The following is a 23,008-nucleotide window of genomic DNA, read 5'->3' as shown; positions in this document are numbered from 1 at the left end:
AGGAGACGATTAGATACACTGCTCAGCAGACAGTATCACACAGGATGGGATTAGATACACTGCTCAGCTGACAGTATCACACAGGAGAGGACTAGATACACGGCTCAGCAGACAGTATCACACAGGAGAGGATTAGATACACGGCTCAGCAGACAGTATCGCACAGGAGGGGATTAGATACACGGCTCAGCAGACAGTATCACACAGGAGAGGATTAGATACATGGCTCAGCAGACAGTATCATACAGGATAGGATTAGATACACGGCTCAGCAAACAGTATCACACAGGATAGGATTAGATACACGGCTCAGCAGACAGTATCACACAGGAGAGGATTAGATACACAGCTCAGCAGACAGTATCACACAGGATAGGATTAGATACACGGCTCAGCAGACAGTATCACACAGGAGAGGATTAGATACACGGCTCAGCAGACAGTATCACACAGGATAGGATGAGATACACGGCTCAGCAGACAGTATCACGCAGGATAGGATTAGATACACGGCTCAGCAGACAGTATCACACAGGATAGGATTAGATACACGGCTCAGCAGACAGTATCACACAGGAGAGGATTAGATACACGGCTCAGCAGACAGTATCACACAGGAGAGGATTAGATACACGGCTCAGCAGTCAGTATCACACAGGAGAGGATTAGATACATGGCTCAGCAGACAGTATCACACAGGAGAGGATTAGATACACGGCTCAGCAGACAGTATCACACAGGAGAGGATTAGATACACGGCTCAGCAGACAGTATCACACAGGATGGGATTAGATACACTGCTCAGCTGACAGTATCACACAGGAGAGGACTAGATACACGGATCAGCAGACAGTATCACACAGGGTAGGAATAGATACACGGCTCAGCAGTCAGTATCACACAGGAGAGGATTAGATACACGGCTCAGCAGACAGTATCACACAGGAGAGGATTAGATACACGGCTCAGCAGACAGTATCACACAGGAGAGGATTAGATACACGGCTCAGCAGACAGTATCACACAGGAGAGGATTAGATACACGGCTCAGCAGTCAGTATCACACAGGAGAGGATTAGATACACGGCTCAGCAGTCAGTATCACACAGGAGAGGATTAGATACATGGCTCAGCAGTCAGTATCACACAGGAGAGGATTAGATACACGGCTCAGCTGACAGTATCACACAGGAGAGGACTAGATACACGGCTCAGCAGACAGTATCACACAGGAGAGGATTAGATACACGGCTCAGCAGACAGTATCACACAGGAGAGGATTAGATACACGGCTCAGCAGACAGTATCACACAGGAGAGGATTAGATACACGGCTCAGCAGACAGTATCACACAGGATGGGATTAGATACACTGCTCAGCTGACAGTATCACACAGGAGAGGACTAGATACACGGATCAGCAGACAGTATCACACAGGAGAGGATTAGATACACGGCTCAGCAGACAGTATCACACAGGAGAGGATTAGATACACGGCTCAGCAGACAGTATCACACAGGAGAGGATTAGATACACGGCTCAGCAGACAGTATCGCACAGGATGGGATTAGATACACAGCTCAGCAGACAGTATCATACAGGAGAGGATTAGATACACGGCTCAGCAGACAGTATCACACAGGAGAGGATTAGATACACGGCTCAGCAGACAGTATCATACAGGATAGGATTAGATACACGGCTCAGCAGACAGTATCACACAGGAGAGGATTAGATACACGGCTCAGCAGACAGTATCACACAGGAGAGGATTAGATACACGGCTCAGCAGTCAGTATCACACAGGAGAGGATTAGATACACGGCTCAGTAGTCAGTATCACACAGGAGAGGATTAGATACACGGCTCAGCAGACAGTATCACACAGGAGAGGATTAGATACACGGCTCAGCAGACAGTATCACACAGGAGAGGATTAGATACACGGCTCAGCTGACAGTATCACACAGGAGAGGATTAGATACACGGCTCAGCTGACAGTATCACACAGGAGAGGACTAGATACACGGCTCAGCAGACAGTATCACACAGGAGAGGATTAGATACACGGCTCAGCTGACAGTATCACACAGGAGAGGACTAGATACACGGCTCAGCTGACAGTATCACACAGGAGAGGATTAGATACACGGCTCAGCTGACAGTATCACACAGGAGAGGATTAGATACACGGCTCAGCAGACAGTATCACACAGGAGAGGATTAGATACACGGCTCAGCAGACAGTATCGCACAGGAGGGGATTAGATACATGGCTCAGCAGACAGTATCATACAGGATAGGATTAGATACACGGCTCAGCAGACAGTATCACACAGGAGAGGATTAGATACACGGCTCAGCAGACAGTATCACACAGGATGGGATTAGATACACGGCTCAGCAGACAGTATCACACAGGAGAGGATTAGATACACGGCTCAGCAGACAGTATCACACAGGAGAGGATTAGATACACGGCTCAGCAGACAGTATCACACAGGAGAGGATTAGATACACGGCTCAGCAGACAGTATCACACAGGAGGGGATTAGATACATGGCTCAGCAGACAGTATCATACAGGATAGGATTAGATACACGGCTCAGCAGACAGTATCACACAGGAGAGGATTAGATACACGGCTCAGCAGACAGTATCACACAGGATGGGATTAGATACACTGCTCAGCTGACAGTATCACACAGGAGAGGACTAGATACACGGCTCAGCAGACAGTATCACACAGGATGGGATTAGATACACTGCTCAGCTGACAGTATCACACAGGAGAGGATTAGATACACGGCTCAGCAGACGGTGTCACACAGGATAGGATTAGATACACGGCTCAGCAGACAGTATCACACAGGAGAGGATTAGATACACGGCTCAGCAGACAGTATCACACAGGAGAGGATTAGATACACGGCTCAGCAGACAGTATCACACAGGAGAGGATTAGATACACGGCTCAGCAGACAGTATCACACAGGAGAGGATTAGATACACGGCTCAGCAGACAGTATCGCACAGGAGAGGATTAGATACACGGCTCAGCAGACAGTATCACACAGGAGAGGATTAGATACACGGCTCAGCAGACAGTATCACACAGGAGAGGATTAGATACACGGCTCAGCAGACAGTATCGCACAGGAGGGGATTAGATACATGGCTCAGCAGACAGTATCATACAGGATAGGATTAGATACACGGCTCAGCAAACAGTATCACACAGGATAGGATTAGATACACGGCTCAGCAGACAGTATCACACAGGATGGGATTAGATACACGGCTCAGCTGACAGTATCACACAGGAGAGGACTAGATACACGGCTCAGCAGACAGTATCACACAGGAGAGGATTAGATACACAGCTCAGCAGACAGTATCGCACAGGAGGGGATTAGATACATGGCTCAGCAGACAGTATCATACAGGATAGGATTAGATACACGGCTCAGCAAACAGTATCACACAGGATAGGATTAGATACACGGCTCAGCAAACAGTATCACACAGGAGAGGATTAGATACACGGCTCAGCAGACAGTATCATACAGGATAGGATTAGATACACGGCTCAGCAAACAGTATCACACAGGATAGGATTAGATACACGGCTCAGCAAACAGTATCGCACAGGAGGGGATTAGATACATGGCTCAGCAGACAGTATCATACAGGATAGGATTAGATACACGGCTCAGCAAACAGTATCACACAGGATAGGATTAGATACACTGCTCAGCTGACAGTATCACACAGGAGAGGACTAGATACACGGCTCAGCAGACAGTATCACACAGGATGGGATTAGATACACTGCTCAGCTGACAGTATCACACAGGAGAGGATTAGATACACGGCTCAGCAGACAGTATCACACAGGATAGGATTAGATACACGGCTCAGCAGACAGTATCACACAGGAGAGGATTAGATACACGGCTCAGCAGACAGTATCACACAGGAGAGGATTAGATACACGGCTCAGCAGACAGTATCACACAGGAGAGGATTAGATACACGGCTCAGCAGACAGTATCACACAGGAGAGGATTAGATACACGGCTCAGCAGACAGTATCGCACAGGAGGGGATTAGATACATGGCTCAGCAGACAGTATCACACAGGATAGGATTAGATACATGGCTCAGCCGACAGTATCACACAGGAGAGGATTAGATACATGGCTCAGCAGACAATATCACACAGGAGAGGATTAGATACACGGCTCAGCAGACAGTATCACACAGAATAGGATTAGATACACGGCTCAGCAGACAGTATCACACAGGAGAGGATTAGATACACGGCTCAGCAGACAGTATCACACAGGATAGGATTAGATACACGGCTCAGCAGACAGTATCACACAGGATAGGATTAGATACACAGCTCAGCAGACAGTATCACACAGGAGAGGATTAGATACACGGCTCAGCAGACAGTATCACACAGAATAGGATTAGATACACGGCTCAGCAGACAGTATCACACAGGAGAGGATTAGATACACGGCTCAGCAGACAGTATCTCACAGGAGAGGATTAGATACACGGCTCAGCAGACAGTATCACACAGGATAGGATTAGATACACGGCTCAGCAGACAGTATCACACAGGAGAGGATTAGATACACGGCTCAGCAGACGGTATCACACAGGATAGGATTAGATACACGGCTCAGCAGACGGTATCACACAGGATAGGATTAGATACACGGCTCAGCAGACAGTATCACACAGGAGAGGATTAGATACAGGGCTCAGCAGACAGTATCACACAGGATAGGATTAGATACACGGCTCAGCAGACAGTATCACACAGGATAGGATTAGATACACGGCTCAGCAGACAGTATCACACAGAATAGGATTAGATACACGGCTCAGCAGACAGTATCACACAGAATAGGATTAGATACACGGCTCAGCAGACAGTATCACACAGAATAGGATTAGATACACGGCTCAGCAGACAGTATCACACAGAATAGGATTAGATACACGGCTCAGCAGACAGTATCACACAGGAGAGGATTAGATACACGGCTCAGCAGACAGTATCACACAGGAGAGGATTAGATACACGGCTCAGCAGACAGTATCACACAGAATAGGATTAGATACACGGCTCAGCAGACAGTATCACACAGGAGAGGATTAGATACAGGGCTCAGCAGACAGTATCACACAGGAGAGGATTAGATACACCGCTCAGCAGACAGTATCACACAGGATAGGATTAGATACACGGCTCAGCAGACAGTATCACACAGGAGAGGATTAGATACAGGGCTCAGCAGACAATATCACACAGGATAGGATTAGATACACGGCTCAGCAGACAGTATCTCACAGGAGAGGATTAGATACACGGCTCAGCAGACAGTATCACACAGGATAGGATTAGATACACGGCTCAGCAGACAGTATCACACAGGAGAGGATTAGATACACGGCTCAGCAGACGGTATCACACAGGATAGGATTAGATACACGGCTCAGCAGACGGTATCACACAGGATAGGATTAGATACACGGCTCAGCAGACAGTATCACACAGGATAGGATTAGATACAGAGCTCAGCAGATGGTATCACACAGGATAGGATTAGATACACGGCTCAGCAGACAGTATCACACAGGGTAGGATTAGATACACGGCTCAGCAGACAGTATCACACAGGGTAGGATTAGATACACGGCTCAGCAGACAGTATCACACAGGATAGGATTAGATACACGGCTCAGCAGACAGTATCACACAGGATAGGATTAGATACACGGCTCAGCAGACGGTATCACACAGGGTAGGATTAGATACACGGCTCAGCAGACAGTATCACACAGGGTAGGATTAGATACACGGCTCAGCAGACAGTATCACACAGGATAGGATTAGATACACGGCTCAGCAGACAGTATCACACAGGGTAGGATTAGATACACGGCTCAGCAGACGGTATCACACAGGGTAGGATTAGATACACGGCTCAGCAGACAGTATCACACAGGATAGGATTAGATACACTGCTCAGCTGACAGTATCACACAGGAGAGGATTAGATACACGGCTCAGCAGACAGTATCACACAGGAGAGGATTAGATACACGGCTCAGCAGACAGTATCACACAGGAGAGGATTAGATACACAGCTCAGCAGACAGTATCACACAGGATAGGATTAGATACACGGCTCAGCAGACAGTATCACACAGGATAGGATTAGATACACGGCTCAACAGACAGTATCACACAGGATGGGATTAGATACACTGCTCAGCTGACAGTATCACACAGGAGAGGACTAGATACACGGCTCAGCAGACAGTATCACACAGGAGAGGATTAGATACACAGCTCAGCAGACAGTATCGCACAGGAGGGGATTAGATACACGGCTCAGCAGACAGTATCACACAGGAGAGGATTAGATACACAGCTCAGCAGACAGTATCACACAGGAGACGATTAGATGCACTGCTCAGCAGACAGTATCACACAGGATGGGATTAGATACACTGCTCAGCTGACAGTATCACACAGGAGAGGACTAGATACACGGCTCAGCAGACAGTATCACACAGGAGAGGATTAGATACACGGCTCAGCAGACAGTATCGCACAGGAGGGGATTAGATACACGGCTCAGCAGACAGTATCACACAGGAGAGGATTAGATACATGGCTCAGCAGACAGTATCATACAGGATAGGATTAGATACACGGCTCAGCAAACAGTATCACACAGGATAGGATTAGATACACGGCTCAGCAGACAGTATCACACAGGAGAGGATTAGATACACAGCTCAGCAGACAGTATCACACAGGATAGGATTAGATACACGGCTCAGCAGACAGTATCACACAGGAGAGGATTAGATACACGGCTCAGCAGACAGTATCACACAGGATAGGATGAGATACACGGCTCAGCAGACAGTATCACGCAGGATAGGATTAGATACACGGCTCAGCAGACAGTATCACACAGGATAGGATTAGATACACGGCTCAGCAGACAGTATCACACAGGAGAGGATTAGATACACGGCTCAGCAGACAGTATCACACAGGAGAGGATTAGATACACGGCTCAGCAGTCAGTATCACACAGGAGAGGATTAGATACATGGCTCAGCAGACAGTATCACACAGGAGAGGATTAGATACACGGCTCAGCAGACAGTATCACACAGGAGAGGATTAGATACACGGCTCAGCAGACAGTATCACACAGGATGGGATTAGATACACTGCTCAGCTGACAGTATCACACAGGAGAGGACTAGATACACGGATCAGCAGACAGTATCACACAGGGTAGGAATAGATACACGGCTCAGCAGTCAGTATCACACAGGAGAGGATTAGATACACGGCTCAGCAGACAGTATCACACAGGAGAGGATTAGATACACGGCTCAGCAGACAGTATCACACAGGAGAGGATTAGATACACGGCTCAGCAGACAGTATCACACAGGAGAGGATTAGATACACGGCTCAGCAGTCAGTATCACACAGGAGAGGATTAGATACACGGCTCAGCAGTCAGTATCACACAGGAGAGGATTAGATACATGGCTCAGCAGTCAGTATCACACAGGAGAGGATTAGATACACGGCTCAGCTGACAGTATCACACAGGAGAGGACTAGATACACGGCTCAGCAGACAGTATCACACAGGAGAGGATTAGATACACGGCTCAGCAGACAGTATCACACAGGAGAGGATTAGATACACGGCTCAGCAGACAGTATCACACAGGAGAGGATTAGATACACGGCTCAGCAGACAGTATCACACAGGATGGGATTAGATACACTGCTCAGCTGACAGTATCACACAGGAGAGGACTAGATACACGGATCAGCAGACAGTATCACACAGGAGAGGATTAGATACACGGCTCAGCAGACAGTATCACACAGGAGAGGATTAGATACACGGCTCAGCAGACAGTATCACACAGGAGAGGATTAGATACACGGCTCAGCAGACAGTATCGCACAGGATGGGATTAGATACACAGCTCAGCAGACAGTATCATACAGGAGAGGATTAGATACACGGCTCAGCAGACAGTATCACACAGGAGAGGATTAGATACACGGCTCAGCAGACAGTATCATACAGGATAGGATTAGATACACGGCTCAGCAGACAGTATCACACAGGAGAGGATTAGATACACGGCTCAGCAGACAGTATCACACAGGAGAGGATTAGATACACGGCTCAGCAGTCAGTATCACACAGGAGAGGATTAGATACACGGCTCAGTAGTCAGTATCACACAGGAGAGGATTAGATACACGGCTCAGCAGACAGTATCACACAGGAGAGGATTAGATACACGGCTCAGCAGACAGTATCACACAGGAGAGGATTAGATACACGGCTCAGCTGACAGTATCACACAGGAGAGGATTAGATACACGGCTCAGCTGACAGTATCACACAGGAGAGGACTAGATACACGGCTCAGCAGACAGTATCACACAGGAGAGGATTAGATACACGGCTCAGCTGACAGTATCACACAGGAGAGGACTAGATACACGGCTCAGCTGACAGTATCACACAGGAGAGGATTAGATACACGGCTCAGCTGACAGTATCACACAGGAGAGGATTAGATACACGGCTCAGCAGACAGTATCACACAGGAGAGGATTAGATACACGGCTCAGCAGACAGTATCGCACAGGAGGGGATTAGATACATGGCTCAGCAGACAGTATCATACAGGATAGGATTAGATACACGGCTCAGCAGACAGTATCACACAGGAGAGGATTAGATACACGGCTCAGCAGACAGTATCACACAGGATGGGATTAGATACACGGCTCAGCAGACAGTATCACACAGGAGAGGATTAGATACACGGCTCAGCAGACAGTATCACACAGGAGAGGATTAGATACACGGCTCAGCAGACAGTATCACACAGGAGAGGATTAGATACACGGCTCAGCAGACAGTATCACACAGGAGGGGATTAGATACATGGCTCAGCAGACAGTATCATACAGGATAGGATTAGATACACGGCTCAGCAGACAGTATCACACAGGAGAGGATTAGATACACGGCTCAGCAGACAGTATCACACAGGATGGGATTAGATACACTGCTCAGCTGACAGTATCACACAGGAGAGGACTAGATACACGGCTCAGCAGACAGTATCACACAGGATGGGATTAGATACACTGCTCAGCTGACAGTATCACACAGGAGAGGATTAGATACACGGCTCAGCAGACGGTGTCACACAGGATAGGATTAGATACACGGCTCAGCAGACAGTATCACACAGGAGAGGATTAGATACACGGCTCAGCAGACAGTATCACACAGGAGAGGATTAGATACACGGCTCAGCAGACAGTATCACACAGGAGAGGATTAGATACACGGCTCAGCAGACAGTATCACACAGGAGAGGATTAGATACACGGCTCAGCAGACAGTATCGCACAGGAGAGGATTAGATACACGGCTCAGCAGACAGTATCACACAGGAGAGGATTAGATACACGGCTCAGCAGACAGTATCACACAGGAGAGGATTAGATACACGGCTCAGCAGACAGTATCGCACAGGAGGGGATTAGATACATGGCTCAGCAGACAGTATCATACAGGATAGGATTAGATACACGGCTCAGCAAACAGTATCACACAGGATAGGATTAGATACACGGCTCAGCAGACAGTATCACACAGGATGGGATTAGATACACGGCTCAGCTGACAGTATCACACAGGAGAGGACTAGATACACGGCTCAGCAGACAGTATCACACAGGAGAGGATTAGATACACAGCTCAGCAGACAGTATCGCACAGGAGGGGATTAGATACATGGCTCAGCAGACAGTATCATACAGGATAGGATTAGATACACGGCTCAGCAAACAGTATCACACAGGATAGGATTAGATACACGGCTCAGCAAACAGTATCACACAGGAGAGGATTAGATACACGGCTCAGCAGACAGTATCATACAGGATAGGATTAGATACACGGCTCAGCAAACAGTATCACACAGGATAGGATTAGATACACGGCTCAGCAAACAGTATCGCACAGGAGGGGATTAGATACATGGCTCAGCAGACAGTATCATACAGGATAGGATTAGATACACGGCTCAGCAAACAGTATCACACAGGATAGGATTAGATACACTGCTCAGCTGACAGTATCACACAGGAGAGGACTAGATACACGGCTCAGCAGACAGTATCACACAGGATGGGATTAGATACACTGCTCAGCTGACAGTATCACACAGGAGAGGATTAGATACACGGCTCAGCAGACAGTATCACACAGGATAGGATTAGATACACGGCTCAGCAGACAGTATCACACAGGAGAGGATTAGATACACGGCTCAGCAGACAGTATCACACAGGAGAGGATTAGATACACGGCTCAGCAGACAGTATCACACAGGAGAGGATTAGATACACGGCTCAGCAGACAGTATCACACAGGAGAGGATTAGATACACGGCTCAGCAGACAGTATCGCACAGGAGGGGATTAGATACATGGCTCAGCAGACAGTATCATACAGGATAGGATTAGATACACGGCTCAGCAAACAGTATCACACAGGATAGGATTAGATACACGGCTCAGCAGACAGTATCACACAGGATGGGATTAGATACACGGCTCAGCTGACAGTATCACACAGGAGAGGACTAGATACACGGCTCAGCAGACAGTATCACACAGGAGAGGATTAGATACACAGCTCAGCAGACAGTATCGCACAGGAGGGGATTAGATACATGGCTCAGCAGACAGTATCATACAGGATAGGATTAGATACACGGCTCAGCAAACAGTATCACACAGGATAGGATTAGATACACGGCTCAGCAAACAGTATCACACAGGAGAGGATTAGATACACGGCTCAGCAGACAGTATCAGACAGGAGAGGATTAGATACATGGCTCATCAGACAGTATCAAACAGGAGAGGATTAGATACACGGCTCATCAGACAGTATCAGACAGGAGAGGATTAGATACACGTCTCAACAGACAGTATCACACAGGATAGGATTAGATACATGGCTCAGCCGACAGTATCACACAGGAGAGGATTAGATACATGGCTCAGCCGACAGTATCACACAGGATAGGATTAGATACATGGCTCAGCCGACAGTATCACACAGGAGAGGATTAGATACATGGCTCAGCAGACAATATCACACAGGAGAGGATTAGATACACGGCTCAGCAGACAGTATCACACAGGACAGGATTAGATACATGGCTCAGCAGACAGTATCACACAGGGGAGGATTAGATACACGGCTCAGCCGACAGTATCACACAGGAGAGGATTAGATACACGGCTCAGCAGACAGTATCACACAGGAGGGATTAGATACACGGCTCAGCAGACAGTATCACACAGGAGAGGATTAGATACACGGCTCAGCAGACAGTATCACACAGGATAGGATTAGATACACGGATCAGCAGACAGTATCACACAGGACAGGATTAGATACATGGCTCAGCAGACAGTATCACACCGGATAGGATTAGATACACGGCTCAGCAGACAGTATCACACAGGATAGGATTAGATACACGGCTCAGCAGACAGTATCACACAGGATAGGATTAGATACACGGCTCAGCAGACAGTATCACACAGGAGAGGATTAGATACACGGCTCAGCAGACAGTATCACACAGGAGAGGATTAGATACACGGCTCAGCAGACAGTATCACACAGGAGAGGATTAGATACACGGCTCAGCAGACAGTATCACACAGGAGAGGATTAGATACACAACTCAGCAGACAGTATCACACAGGAGTGGATTAGATACACGGCTCAGCAGACAGTATCACACAGGAGGGATTAGATACATGGCTCAGCAGACAGTATCACACAGGAGGGATTAGATACACGGCTCAGCAGACAGTATCACACAGGATAGGATTAGATACACGGCTCAGCAGACAGTATCACACAGGAGGGATTAGATACACGGCTCAGCAGTCAGTATCACACAGGAGAGGATTAGATACACGGCTCAGCAGACAGTATCACACAGGACAGGATTAGATACATGGCTCAGCAGACAGTATCACACAGGATAGGATTAGATACACGGCTCAGCAGACAGTATCACACAGGAGGGATTAGATACACGGCTCAGCAGTCAGTATCACACAGGAGAGGATTAGATACACGGCTCAGCAGACAGTATCACACCGGATAGGATTAGATACACGGCTCAGCAGACAGTATCACACAGGAGAGGATTAGATACACGGCTCAGCAGTCAGTATCACACAGGAGAGGATTAGATACACAGCTCAGCAGACAGTATAACACAGGAGAGGATTAGATACACGGCTCAGCAGACGGTATCACACTGCAGAGGATTAGATACATGGCTCAGCAGGTGGTATCACACAGTGTAGGATTAGATACACGGCTCAGCAGACAGTATCACACAGGATAGGATTAGATACACGGCTCAGCAGACGGTATCACACTGGGTATCACGCTGTGGGGTCATTACATGTCCAGGCCGTCTCCGATCAGGATCCTCCCCAGCCGGTAGCTCTTCCCTTCTGCCGTCACCGGGGGACTGACTTCCAGATTTCCGAATGAATCCAGCGTGCTGACGGTGTTGCGATCTCCCGGTTCCCGCGTCACGTATCCAAAGTCCGGTCCCTGAGAAAATAAGAAAAAGTAAAATCACAAAGTGCCCGATATAGAAGCCTCAGCACAGCGTGGTCGGAGCGGGGTCCCCAGCAGCACAGAGTGTTTCAGGAGAGGGCGAGTAATACACAGCAATACATTCGGTCTATACGGCACTTACCAGAATTTCTGACACCGGGAAATTCTTCAGTCCTCGATTCCTCGGTGAATCCAAAACCACAGGAAAACGCTTGTGAGGAGCCGCAGTGTATCCGAACTCCATCTCATCCTGCAAGACACGGTCATCAGAGACTGCGATAGCTGTATCTAATCCTATCCTGTGTGATACTGTCTGCTGAGCCGTGTATCTAATCCTATCCTGTGTGATACTGTCTGCTGAGCCGTGTATCTAATCCTCTCCTGTGTGATACTGTCTGCTGAGCCGTGTATCTAATCCTATCCTGTGTGATACTGTCTTCTGAGCAGTGTATCTAATCCTCTCCTGTGTGATACTGTCTGCTGAGCCGTGTATCTAATCCTCTCCTGTGTGATACTGTCTGCTGAGCTGTGTATCTAATCCTATCCTGTGTGATACTATCTGCTGAGCTGTGTATCTAATCCTCTCCTGTGTGATACTGTCTGCTGAGCCGTGTATCTAATCCTATCCTGTGTGATACTGTCTGCTGAGCCGTGTATCTAATCCTATCCTGTGTGATACTGTCTGCTGAGCCGTGTATCTAATCCTCTCCTGTGTGATACTGTCTGCTGAGCCGTGTATCTAATCCTATCCTGTGTGATACTGTCTGCTGAGCCGTGTATCTAATCCTCTCCTGTGTGATACTGTCTGCTGAGCCGTGTATCTAATCCTATCCTGTGTGATACTGTCTGCTGAGCCGTGTATCTAATCCTCTTCTGTGTGATACTGTCTGCTGAGCCGTGTATCTAATCCTCTCCTGTGTGATACTGTCTGCTGAGCCATGTATCTAATCCTATCCTGTGTGATACTGTCTGCTGAGCCGTGTATCTAATCCTCTCCTGTGTGATACTGTCTGCTGAGCCGTGTATCTAATCCTCTTCTGTGTGATACTGTCTGCTGAGCCGTGTATCTAATCCTCTCCTGTGTGATACTGTCTGCTGAGCCATGTATCTAATCCTATCCTGTGTGATACTGTCTGCTGAGCCGTGTATCTAATCCTCTTCTGTGTGATACTGTCTGCTGAGCCGTGTATCTAATCCTCTCCTGTGTGATACTGTCTGCTGAGCCGTGTATCTAATCCTATCCCGTGTGATACTGTTTGCTGAGCCGTGTATCTAATCCTCTCCTGTGTGATACTGTCTGCTGAGCCGTGTATCTAATCCTATCCTGTGTGATACTGTCTGCTGAGCCGTGTATCTAATCCTCTCCTGTGTGATACTGTCTGCTGAGCCGTGTATCTAATCCTCTCCTGTGTGATACTGTCTGCTGAGCCGTGTATCTAATCCTCTCCTGTGTGATACTGTCTGCTGAGCTGTGTATCTAATCCTATCCTGTGTGATACTGTCTGCTGAGTGTGTATCTAAGCCCACCCTGTGTGATACTGTCTGCTGAGCCGTGTATCTAATCCTATCCTGTGTGATACTGTCTGCTGAGCCGTGTATCTAATCCTCTCCTGTGTGATACTATCTGCTGAGCTCTGTATCTAATCCTCTCCTGTGTGATACTGTCTGCTGAGCCGTGTATCTAATCCTCTCCTGTGTGATACCGTCTGCTGAGCCGTGTATCTAATCCTCTCCTGTGTGATACTGTCTGCTGAGCTGTGTATCTAATCCTATCCTGTGTGATACTGTCTGCTGAGCGGTGTATCTAATCCTCTCCTGTGTGATACCGTCTGCTGAGCAGTGTATCTAATCCTCTCCTGTGTGATACTGTCTGCTGAGCTGTGTATCTAATCCTCTCCTGTGTGATACTGTCTGCTGAGCCGTGTATCTAATCCTCTCCTGTGTGATACCGTCTGCTGAGCAGTGTATCTAATCCTCTCCTGTGTGATACTGTCTGCTGAGCCGTGTATCTAATCCTCTCCTGTGTGATACCGTCTGCTGAGCAGTGTATCTAATCCTATCCTGTGTGATACTGTCTGCTGAGCGGTGTATCTAATCCTCTCCTGTGTGATACTGTCTGCTGAGCCGTGTATCTAATCCTCTCCTGTGTGATACCGTCTGCTGAGCAGTGTATCTAATCCTCTCCTGTGTGATACTGTCTGCTGAGCTGTGTATCTAATCCTATCCTGTGTGATACTGTCTGCTGAGTGTGTATCTAAGCCCACCCTGTGTGATACTGTCTGCTGAGCCGTGTATCTAATCCTTTCCTGTGTGATACTGTCTGCTGAGCCGTGTATCTAATCCTCTCCTGTGTGATACTGTCTGCTGAGCCGTGTATCTAATCCTATCCTGTGTGATACTGTCTGCTGAGCCGTGTATCTAATCCTCTCCTGTGTGATACTATCTGCTGAGCTCTGTATCTAATCCTCTCCTGTGTGATACTGTCTGCTGAGCCGTGTATCTAATCCTCTCCTGTGTGATACCGTCTGCTGAGCCGTGTATCTAATCCTCTCCTGTGTGATACTGTCTGCTGAGCCGTGTATCTAATCCTATCCTGTGTGATACCTATCACCCCCGGTCAGTAGCAGTGGATTGTCAGCTCCTCGGCCGGTGTCGCCCCCGTATCTCACCTGTATCCACTGGTCCCCGCGGTTCTCGCTGTACGTCACCTTGTTCAGGGGGCAGCGCGCCTTCTCCACAAAGTCGGAGAGAAGTTTTAAAAACTCCGAGTTGGTTTTCACACTGGAAAGAAAAAAAAAGAGGAATAAAAGGAAGTGAATAATAATAATAATAATAATAATAATAATTTATTTCTATAGGGCTGACATATACTGCAGCGCTGTACAATAAGTCGGGACATGTACAGAGAATAAAGACATCACAGAGTAACACATAGACCACCGGTTACAGGAGGAGTGAGGGTCCTGATCACAGGCTACAATCTATGAGGAAATGAGGGGGGCACAAGAGGTAGAACGCACTCGCGGCCCCCCATCAATGTAATAAATGGGAGTTTTCATATAAAGCTGCAGGATCCGTCACCGGTCAGGATCTGTGTATGTACATGTATGATCCGGTCACCGGTCAGGATCTGTGTATGTACATGTATGATCCGGTCACCGGTCAGGATCTGTGTATGTACATGTATGATCCGGTCACCGGTCAGGATCTGTGTATGTACATGTATGATCCGGTCACCGGCCAGGATCTGTGTATGTACATGTATGATCCGGTCACCGGTCAGGATCTGTGTATGTACATGTATGATCCGTCACCGGCCAGGATCTGTGTATGTACATGTATGATCCGTCACCGGTCAGGATCTGTGTATGTACATGTATGATCCGGTCACCGGTCAGGATCTGTGTATGTACATGTATGATCCGGTCACCGGTCAGGATCTGTGTATGTACATGTATGATCCGTCACCGGCCAGGATCTGTGTATGTACATGTATGATCCGTCACCGGCCAGGATCTGTGTATGTACATGTATGATCCGGTCACCGGCCAGGATCTGTGTATGTACATGTATGATCCGGTCACCGGTCAGGATCTGTGTATGTACATGTATGATCCGTCACCGGCCAGGATCTGTGTATGTACATGTATGATCCGTCACCGGTCAGGATCTGTGTATGTACATGTATGATCCGTCACCGGTCAGGATCTGTGTATGTACATGTATGATCCGGTCACCGGTCAGGATCTGTGTATGTACATGTATGATCCGTCACCGGCCAGGATCTGTGTACGTACATGTATGATCCGGTCACCGGCCAGGATCTGTGTACGTACATGTATGATCCGGTCACCGGCCAGGATCTGTGTATGTACATGTATGATCCGTCACCGGCCAGGATCTGTGTACGTACATGTATGATCCGGTCACCGGCCAGGATCTGTGTATGTACATGTATGATCCGTCACCGGTCAGGATCTGTGTATGTACATGTATGATCCGTCACCGGTCAGGATCTGTGTATGTACATGTATGATCCGTCACCGGTCAGGATCTGTGTATGTACATGTATGATCCGTCACCGGTCAGGATCTGTGTATGTACATGTATGATCCGGTCACCGGTCAGGATCTGTGTATGTACATGTATGATCCGTCACCGGCCAGGATCTGTGTATGTACATGTATGATCCGTCACCGGCCAGGATCTGTGTATGTACATGTATGATCCGTCACCGGTCAGGATCTGTGTATGTACATGTATGATCCGTCACCGGTCAGGATCTGTGTATGTACATGTATGATCCGTCACCGGTCAGGATCTGTGTATGTACATGTATGATCCGTCACCGGTCAGGATCTGTGTATGTACATGTATGATCCGTCACCGGTCAGGATCTGTGTATGTACATGTATGATCCGGTCACCGGTCAGGATCTGTGTATGTACATGTATGATCCGTCACCGGCCAGGATCTGTGTACGTACATGTATGATCCGGTCACCGGCCAGGATCTGTGTATGTACATGTATGATCCGGTCACCGGTCAGGATCTGTGTATGTACATGTATGATCCGTCACCGGCCAGGATCTGTGTACGTACATGTATGATCCGGTCACCGGCCAGGATCTGTGTATGTACATGTATGATCCGTCACCGGTCAGGATCTGTGTATGTACATGTATGATCCGTCACCGGTCAGGATCTGTGTATGTACATGTATGATCCGTCACCGGTCAGGATCTGTGTATGTACATGTATGATCCGGTCACCGGTCAGGATCTGTGTATGTACATGTATGATCCGTCACCGGCCAGGATCTGTGTATGTACATGTATGATCCGTCACCGGTCAGGATCTGTGTATGTACATGTATGATCCGGTCACCGGTCAGGATCTGTGTATGTACATGTATGATCTGTCACCGGTCAGGATCTGTGTATGTACATGTATGATCCGGTCACCGGTCAGGATCTGTGTATGTACATGTATGATCCGGTCACCGGTCAGGATCTGTGTATGTACATGTATGATCCGTCACCGGTCAGGATCTGTGTATGTACATGTATGATCCGGTCACCGGTCAGGATCTGTGTATGTACATGTATGATCCGTCACCGGTCAGGATCTGTGTATGTACAGTTACCAAGTGCTATTGGGTGCATGGAGGAGATGGATTAATAGGAAGGAGCAGATTCTGAGGAACATATAGAAGGAGGTAACAGGGGAGTGAGATTAGTGACGGGATAGATCTGTCTAGAGAGATGTGTTTTTAAAGCATGCTTAAAAATGAGGGGTCAGGTATTAGTCAGATCATCCCCGGTAGTGTATTACAGAAAACTGGCTCAGCACGAGAGAAGTCTTGGTGACGGAGGTGGGAGGTTCGGATTATGGAGTAAATTAGTCTTAGAACATTTGCAGAATTGCCGAACGGAGAGCACTGGTAGGATGATAGACAGAGATGAGGAGGAGATGTAGGACAGTGCAGTACTGTGGAGAGGAGGAGTAGGGTGGTAGACAGAGATGAGGAGGAGATGTAGAGCGGTGCAGTACTGTGGAGAGGATGAGTAGGGTGGTAGACAGAGATGAGGAGGAGATGTAGAGCGGTGCAGTACTGTGGAGAGGAGGAGTAGGGTGGTAGACAGAGATGAGGAGGAGATGTAGAGCGGTGCAGTACTGTGGAGAGGATGAGTAGGGTGGTAGACAGAGATGAGGAGGAGATGTAGAGCGGTGCAGTACTGTGGAGAGGAGGAGTAGGGTGGTAGACAGAGATGAGGGAGGAGATGTAGGACAGTGCAGTACTGTGGAGAGGAGGAGTAGGGTGGTAGACAGAGATGAGGGAGGAGATGTAGGACAGTGCAGTACTGTGGAGAGGAGGAGTAGGGTGGTAGACAGAGATGAGGAGGAGATGTAGAGCGGTGCAGTACTGTGGAGAGGAGGAGTAGGGTGGTAGACAGAGATGAGGGAGGAGATGTAGGACAGTGCAGTACTGTGGAGAGGAGGAGTAGGGTGGTAGACAGAGATGAGGAGGAGATGTAGAGCGGTGCAGTACTGTGGAGAGGAGGAGTAGGGTGGTAGACAGAGATGAGGGAGGAGATGTAGGACAGTGCAGTACTGTGGAGAGGAGGAGTAGGGTGGTAGACAGAGATGAGGAGGAGATGTAGAGCGGTGCAGCTCTGAGGAGAGGACGGGTAGGGTGGTAGACAGATGAGGAGATGTAGGACAGTGCAGCACTGTGGAGAGGATGAGTAGGGTGGTAGACAGAGATGAGGGAGGAGATGTAGGACAGTGCAGTACTGTAGAGAGGATGAGTAGGGTGGTAGACAAAGATGAGGGAGGAGATGTAGGACAGTGCAGTACCGTAGAGAGGATGGGTAGGGTGGTAGACAGAGATGAGGGAGGAGATGTAGGACAGTGCAGTACTGTAGAGAGGATGAGTAGGGTGGTAGACAAAGATGAGGAGGCGATGTAGGGCAGTGCAGCACTGTGGAGAGGATGAGTAGGGTGGTAGACAGAGATGAGGGAGGAGATGTAGGACAGTGCAGTACTGTAGAGAGGATGAGTAGGGTGGTAGACAGAGATGAGGGAGGAGATATAGGACAGTGCAGTACTGTAGAGAGGATGGGTAGGGTGGTAGACAGAGATGAGGGAGGAGATGTAGAGCGGTGCTGCTCTGTGGAGAGGATGAGTAGGGTGGTAGACAGAGATGAGGGAGGAGATGTAGGACAGTGCAGTACTGTGGAGAGGATGAGTAGGGTGGTAGACAGAGATGAGGGAGGAGATATAGGACAGTGCAGTACTGTAGAGAGGATGGGTAGGGTGGTAGACAGAGATGAGGGAGGAGATGTAGAGCGGTGCTGCTCTGTGGAGAGGATGAGTAGGGTGGTAGACAGAGATGAGGGAGGAGATGTAGGACAGTGCAGTACTGTGGAGAGGATGAGTAGGGTGGTAGACAGAGATGAGGAGGAGATGTAGAGCGGTGCAGCTCTGTGGAGAGGATGAGTAGGGTGGTAGACAGAGATGAGGGAGGAGATGTAGGACAGTGCAGTACTGTAGAGAGGATGAGTAGGGTGGTAGACAGAGATGAGGAGGAGATGTAGAGCGGTGCAGCTCTGTGGAGAGGATGAGTAGGGTGGTAGACAGAGATGAGGGAGGAGATATAGGACAGTGCAGTACTGTAGAGAGGATGAGTAGGGTGGTAGACAGAGATGAGGGAGGAGATATAGGACAGTGCAGTACTGTAGAGAGGATGGGTAGGGTGCTAGACAGAGATGAGGAGGAGATGTAGAGCGGTGCAGCATTGTGGAGAGCTTTGTGGGTGAGAGAGATAAGTTTGTATTCTATTCTGTAGCGGATGGGCAACCATTGCACTGGTAGGATGATAGACAAAGATGAGGAGGAGATGTAGGGTGGTGCAGCTCTGAGGAGAGGACGGGTAGGTGGTAGACAGATGAGGAGGCGATGTAGGGCAGTGCAGCACTGTGGAGAGGACAGGTAGGGTGGTAGACGGATGAGGATGCGATGTAGGGCAGTGCAGCACTGTGGAGAGGACGAGTAGGTGGTAGATGAGGGAGGAGATGCAGGGTGGTGCAGCACTGCGGAGAGGATGGGTAGGTGGTAGACAGAGATGAAGAGAAGATGTAGGGCGGTGCAGCACTGTGGAGAGGAAGGGTAGGGTGGTAGACAGAAATAAGGAGGAGATGTAGAGTGGTGTAGCACTGTGGACAGGGCAGGTAGTGTGGTAGACAGATGAGGAGAAGATGTAGGGCAGTGCAGCACTGTGGAGAAGACGGTAGATGGTAGACAGAGATGAGGGAGGAGATGTTGAGTGGTGCAGCATTGTGGAGAGCTTTGTGGGTGAGATAAGTTTGTATTGTATTCTGTAGTGGATGGGTAACCAGTGTAATGACTGGCACAGGGTGGAGGCATTGGTGGAGCGTCTGGACAGAAATACGACAGATTGGAGAGGGGAGAGTTTGGTTAGAGGGAGACCGATTAGTAGACAGCTGCAAAAGTCCAGACGAGAATGAATAAGAGCGACAGTAAGAGTTTTTGCAGTTTCAAAGGTGAGAAAAGGTTGGATTCTAGAGAGGTGAAGGAGACATCAACGAGTGATCGGATATAGAGAATAAAGGAAAGTTCTGTGTCACATATGACCCCGAGACAGCGAGCGTGCTGCTGGCGAGTTATGGTTGAACCACACACATGGTAATATTGGGCACATGTAGGCTAGTGAAGGAGGACATGATGCTAGAGACAGCGGACAGACAGTCCCTGGTATCTGTAGTAATGCGGGTGATGTCAGGAGATGATGTGTATAATTGGGGTCATCAGCCTAGAGATGGTGCTGAAAACCAAATCTATTGATGGTTTCTCCAATGTGGGCAGTGTATAAGGAGAAAAGGAGGGGACCTAGGACTGAACCCTGAGGAACCCCGACAATAAGAGGAGAGGACCTAGGTCTGAACCTTGAGGATCCCCAACAGTAAGAGGAGAGGACCTAGGACTGAGCCCTGAGGAACCCCAACAGTAAGAGGAGAGGACCTAGGACTGAACCCTAAGGAACCCCGACAGTAAGAGGAGAGGACCTAGGTCTGAACCTTGAGGATCCCCGACAGTAAGAGGAGAGGACCTAGGACTGAGCCCTGAGGAACCCCGACAGTAAGAGGAGAGGACCTAGGACTGAACCCTAAGGAACCCCGACAGTAAGAGGAGAGGACCTAGGACTGAACCCTGATGAACCCCGACAATAAGAGGAGAGGACCTAGGTCTGAACCCTGAGGATCCCCGACAGTAAGAGGAGAGGACCTAGGACTGAACCCTGAGGAACCCCGACAATAAGAGGAGAGGACCTAGGACTAAACCCTAAGGAACCCCGACAGTAAGATGAGAGGACCTAGGTCTGATCCCTGAGGAACGCCGACAGTAAGAGGAGAGGACCTAGGACTGAACCCTGAGGAACCCCGACAATAAGAGGAGAGAACCTAGGACTGAGCCCTGAGGAACCCCAACAATAAGAGGAGAGGACCTAGGACTGAGCTCTGAGGAACCCGACAGTACGAGGAGAGGACCTAGGACTGAACCCTGAGGAACCCCGACAGTAAGAGGAGAGAACCTAGGACTGAACCCTGAGGAACCCCGACAGTAAGAGGAGAGGACCTAGGACTGAGCCCTGATGAACCCCGACAATAAGAGGAGAGGACGTAGGTCTGAACCCTGAGGATCCCCGACAGTAAGAGGAGAGGACCTAGGACTGAGCCCTGATGAACCCCGACAATAAGAGGAGAGGACGTAGGTCTGAACCCTGAGGATCCCCGACAGTAAGAGGAGAGGACCTAGGACTGAACCCTGAGGAATCCCGACAATAAGAGGAGAGGACCTAGGACTGAACTCTGAGGAACCCCGACAGTAAGAGGAGAGGACCCAGGACTGAACCCTGAGGAACCCCGACAGTAAGAGGAGAGGACCTAGGACTGAACCCTGAGGAATCCCGACAATAAGAGGAGAGAGCCTAGGACTGAACCCTGAGGAACCCTGACAATAAGAGGAGAGGACCTAGGACTGAACCCTGAGGAACCCCGACAGCAAGAGGAGAGGACCTAGGACTGAGTCCTGAGGAACCCTGACAGTAAGAGGAGAGGACCTAGGTCTGAACCCTGAGGAACCCCGACATTAAGAGGAGAGGACCTAGGACTGAACCCTGAGGATCCCCGACAGTAAGAGGAGAGGACCTAGGACTGAGCCCTGAGGAACCCTGACAGTAAGAGGAGAGGACCTAGGACTGAACCCTGAGGAACCCCGACAATAAGAGGAGAGGACGTAGGTCTGAACCCTGAGGATCCCCGACAGTAAGAGGAGAGGACCTAGGACTGAACCCTAAGGAACCCCGACAGTAAGATGAGAGGACCTAGGTCTGAACCCTGAGGAACCCGACAGTAAGAGGAGAGGACCTAGGACTGAACCCTGAGGAACCCCGACAGTAAGAGGAGCGGACCTAGGACTGAGCCCTGAGTAACCCTGACAGTAAGAGGAGAGGACCTAGGACTGAACCCTGAGGAACCCTGACAGTAAGAGGAGAGGACCTAGGACTGAACCCTGAGGAACCCCGACAGTAAGAGGAGCGGACCTAGGACTGAGCCCTGAGTAACCCTGACAGTAAGAGGAGAGGACCTAGGACTGAACCCTGAGGAACCCTGACAGTAAGAGGAGAGGACCTAGGACTGAGCCCTGAGGAACCCC

General features: G+C 49.0%; 1 protein-coding gene across 2 annotated transcripts in view; it reads right to left on the bottom strand.

Annotated features, from left to right (window-relative positions):
• LOC141172202 (protein-arginine deiminase type-1-like) overlaps window positions 1-23,008 on the bottom strand; it is a 138,328-nt gene that overhangs the window by 40,078 nt on the left and 75,242 nt on the right. For both annotated transcript variants that reach the window (XM_073656151.1, XM_073656152.1), the window contains exons 9-11: window positions 15,439-15,550; window positions 12,912-13,019; window positions 12,609-12,763 (exon numbers count right to left, since the gene is read on the bottom strand). In XM_073656151.1, coding sequence (XP_073512252.1) covers window positions 12,609-12,763; window positions 12,912-13,019; window positions 15,439-15,550 — 375 coding nt within the window. The remainder of the gene's footprint in view (window positions 1-12,608; window positions 12,764-12,911; window positions 13,020-15,438; window positions 15,551-23,008) is intronic.

This window comes from Phyllobates terribilis, unplaced genomic scaffold (assembly GCF_046119375.1).
Source record: "Phyllobates terribilis strain yellow unplaced genomic scaffold, ASM4611937v1 Scaffold_12__6_contigs__length_324123572, whole genome shotgun sequence".
Lineage (NCBI taxonomy): Eukaryota > Metazoa > Chordata > Amphibia > Anura > Dendrobatidae > Phyllobates > Phyllobates terribilis.
This window is presented reverse-complemented; position numbering and strand designations above follow the sequence as displayed.